The 1,390-nt window shown below is 36.2% G+C and overlaps 1 protein-coding gene across 1 annotated transcript; it reads right to left on the bottom strand.

Moving 5' to 3' along the window:
• Positions 1 to 1,070: 1,070 nt before the first annotated feature.
• Smp_205830 (unnamed protein product) lies at positions 1,071 to 1,244 on the bottom strand (the record flags this gene model as incomplete). The annotated part of the gene is made up of 1 exon (XM_018792134.1): positions 1,071 to 1,244. One exon carries the CDS (start codon positions 1,242 to 1,244, stop codon positions 1,071 to 1,073), a length of 174 nt encoding a protein of 57 aa, XP_018644780.1.
• Positions 1,245 to 1,390: the final 146 nt, after the last annotated feature.

The raw sequence follows: 1,390 nt of genomic DNA, 5'->3' as shown, positions 1-1,390 counted from the left end.
CAGAAACTAGAATAAACTATGTAGGTGTAATATAGTACACGACGTTACACTACTCCCCACATAGCTCCCCCCAGAGTGTCCGGAGGAAACACTGGTATGCAAAATAAACAAGGGAGAGGAGGTGTATATGCGTTCACAAAACAAAATTAAAGTATTAGCACGTTAATTTGAAAATAACACTGAAATGGCATGTGGATAACGTTAATAATATGTAGAGAAAAAAAATTGTACTATATCAAATAAGTTACAGTGTCAATCGAGGGGCGAGTTTATTAAACGAAAGTGTCACACTTATGTGAAAATGTACATGAAAATTGTCAAAATGAGGACAGAAATGGGAATGTTAGCATGTGATTATGAGTAAATTAGTAAGCGTACAAAAATTTTAACATGCATTTATGTCGCGACTGTCCGGATGATAAAATAACATGTTTGTATGAGCAATTCGAAATATCGTGAAAATAAAGTAATAAATCGTTTATGGGTATGACAGCGGAATAAATCGTGGAAATAAGTAATGTAGAATATAATAGAAATTGGTCTGTAGTGCCAATTGAATATGAGAATGAAGAACAGTGAAATATGATGTTCTGATAAGCCTCAGTAGAGTAAATAGAGTCGCTTAGCGATGAGTGTATTCGAATTTACATAACCGAAGTTTATGTGGGATAAGAAGTAATCCAGCCGTAGGAAGATGACTGCATCAACAGGTGGTATTCATTGCTGTACTGCAATTGATTATGATAATAAAATGCGAAATCAGTGTGTGCTAACGCTTGCGTTGAGTTATCGTTAAATATGTATTAGTAGAATGACCAGAGGAACAGGATAGTGACTGCTTAGACGAGATATGCGGAGTCGTATTCCTTTTTGGTCTAGAAGCCTAGTGTGGTTTGTGTAGTTAGAGGGATATGCGCTCAACCTCATTTGTTACGAAACCGTTTTAAGGCATGATAAAAATACCAATACATATGATTGTCGATGACAGCGATTGAGGCTGACTTGAATGTGACGAACAAGAGTGTATCTTTGAGAGACTAGCTCTAAACTCTATGTTCTTGTATGCAGTGCTATGGGGATAGAAAATCAATTGCAGTAATCGAATTGTGATTATCGGTAATGGATGATGCAGCATTCAGATATACATATGAATGAATAGATAATATGAACATAATCATTACTAATCGGCTGGTAATGCGGCGTCGAATACTCGATTTGCGTATAAACATTAAAGTAGGGATCATCGTGAAATAAAAATTGCGGAAGTTCGGTTTAGGTTGTCGCTGAAAATGTAGAAAATGACGGTTGCTGCGTACCAATGAAATGAATGAACATTAGTTGTCTATCGAGAACATAAGTTCCTACTATCGGGAGTATGACTCCAAACTTA

This window comes from Schistosoma mansoni (assembly GCF_000237925.1).
Source record: "Schistosoma mansoni, WGS project CABG00000000 data, supercontig 0679, strain Puerto Rico, whole genome shotgun sequence".
NCBI lineage: Eukaryota > Metazoa > Platyhelminthes > Trematoda > Strigeidida > Schistosomatidae > Schistosoma > Schistosoma mansoni.
This window is presented reverse-complemented; position numbering and strand designations above follow the sequence as displayed.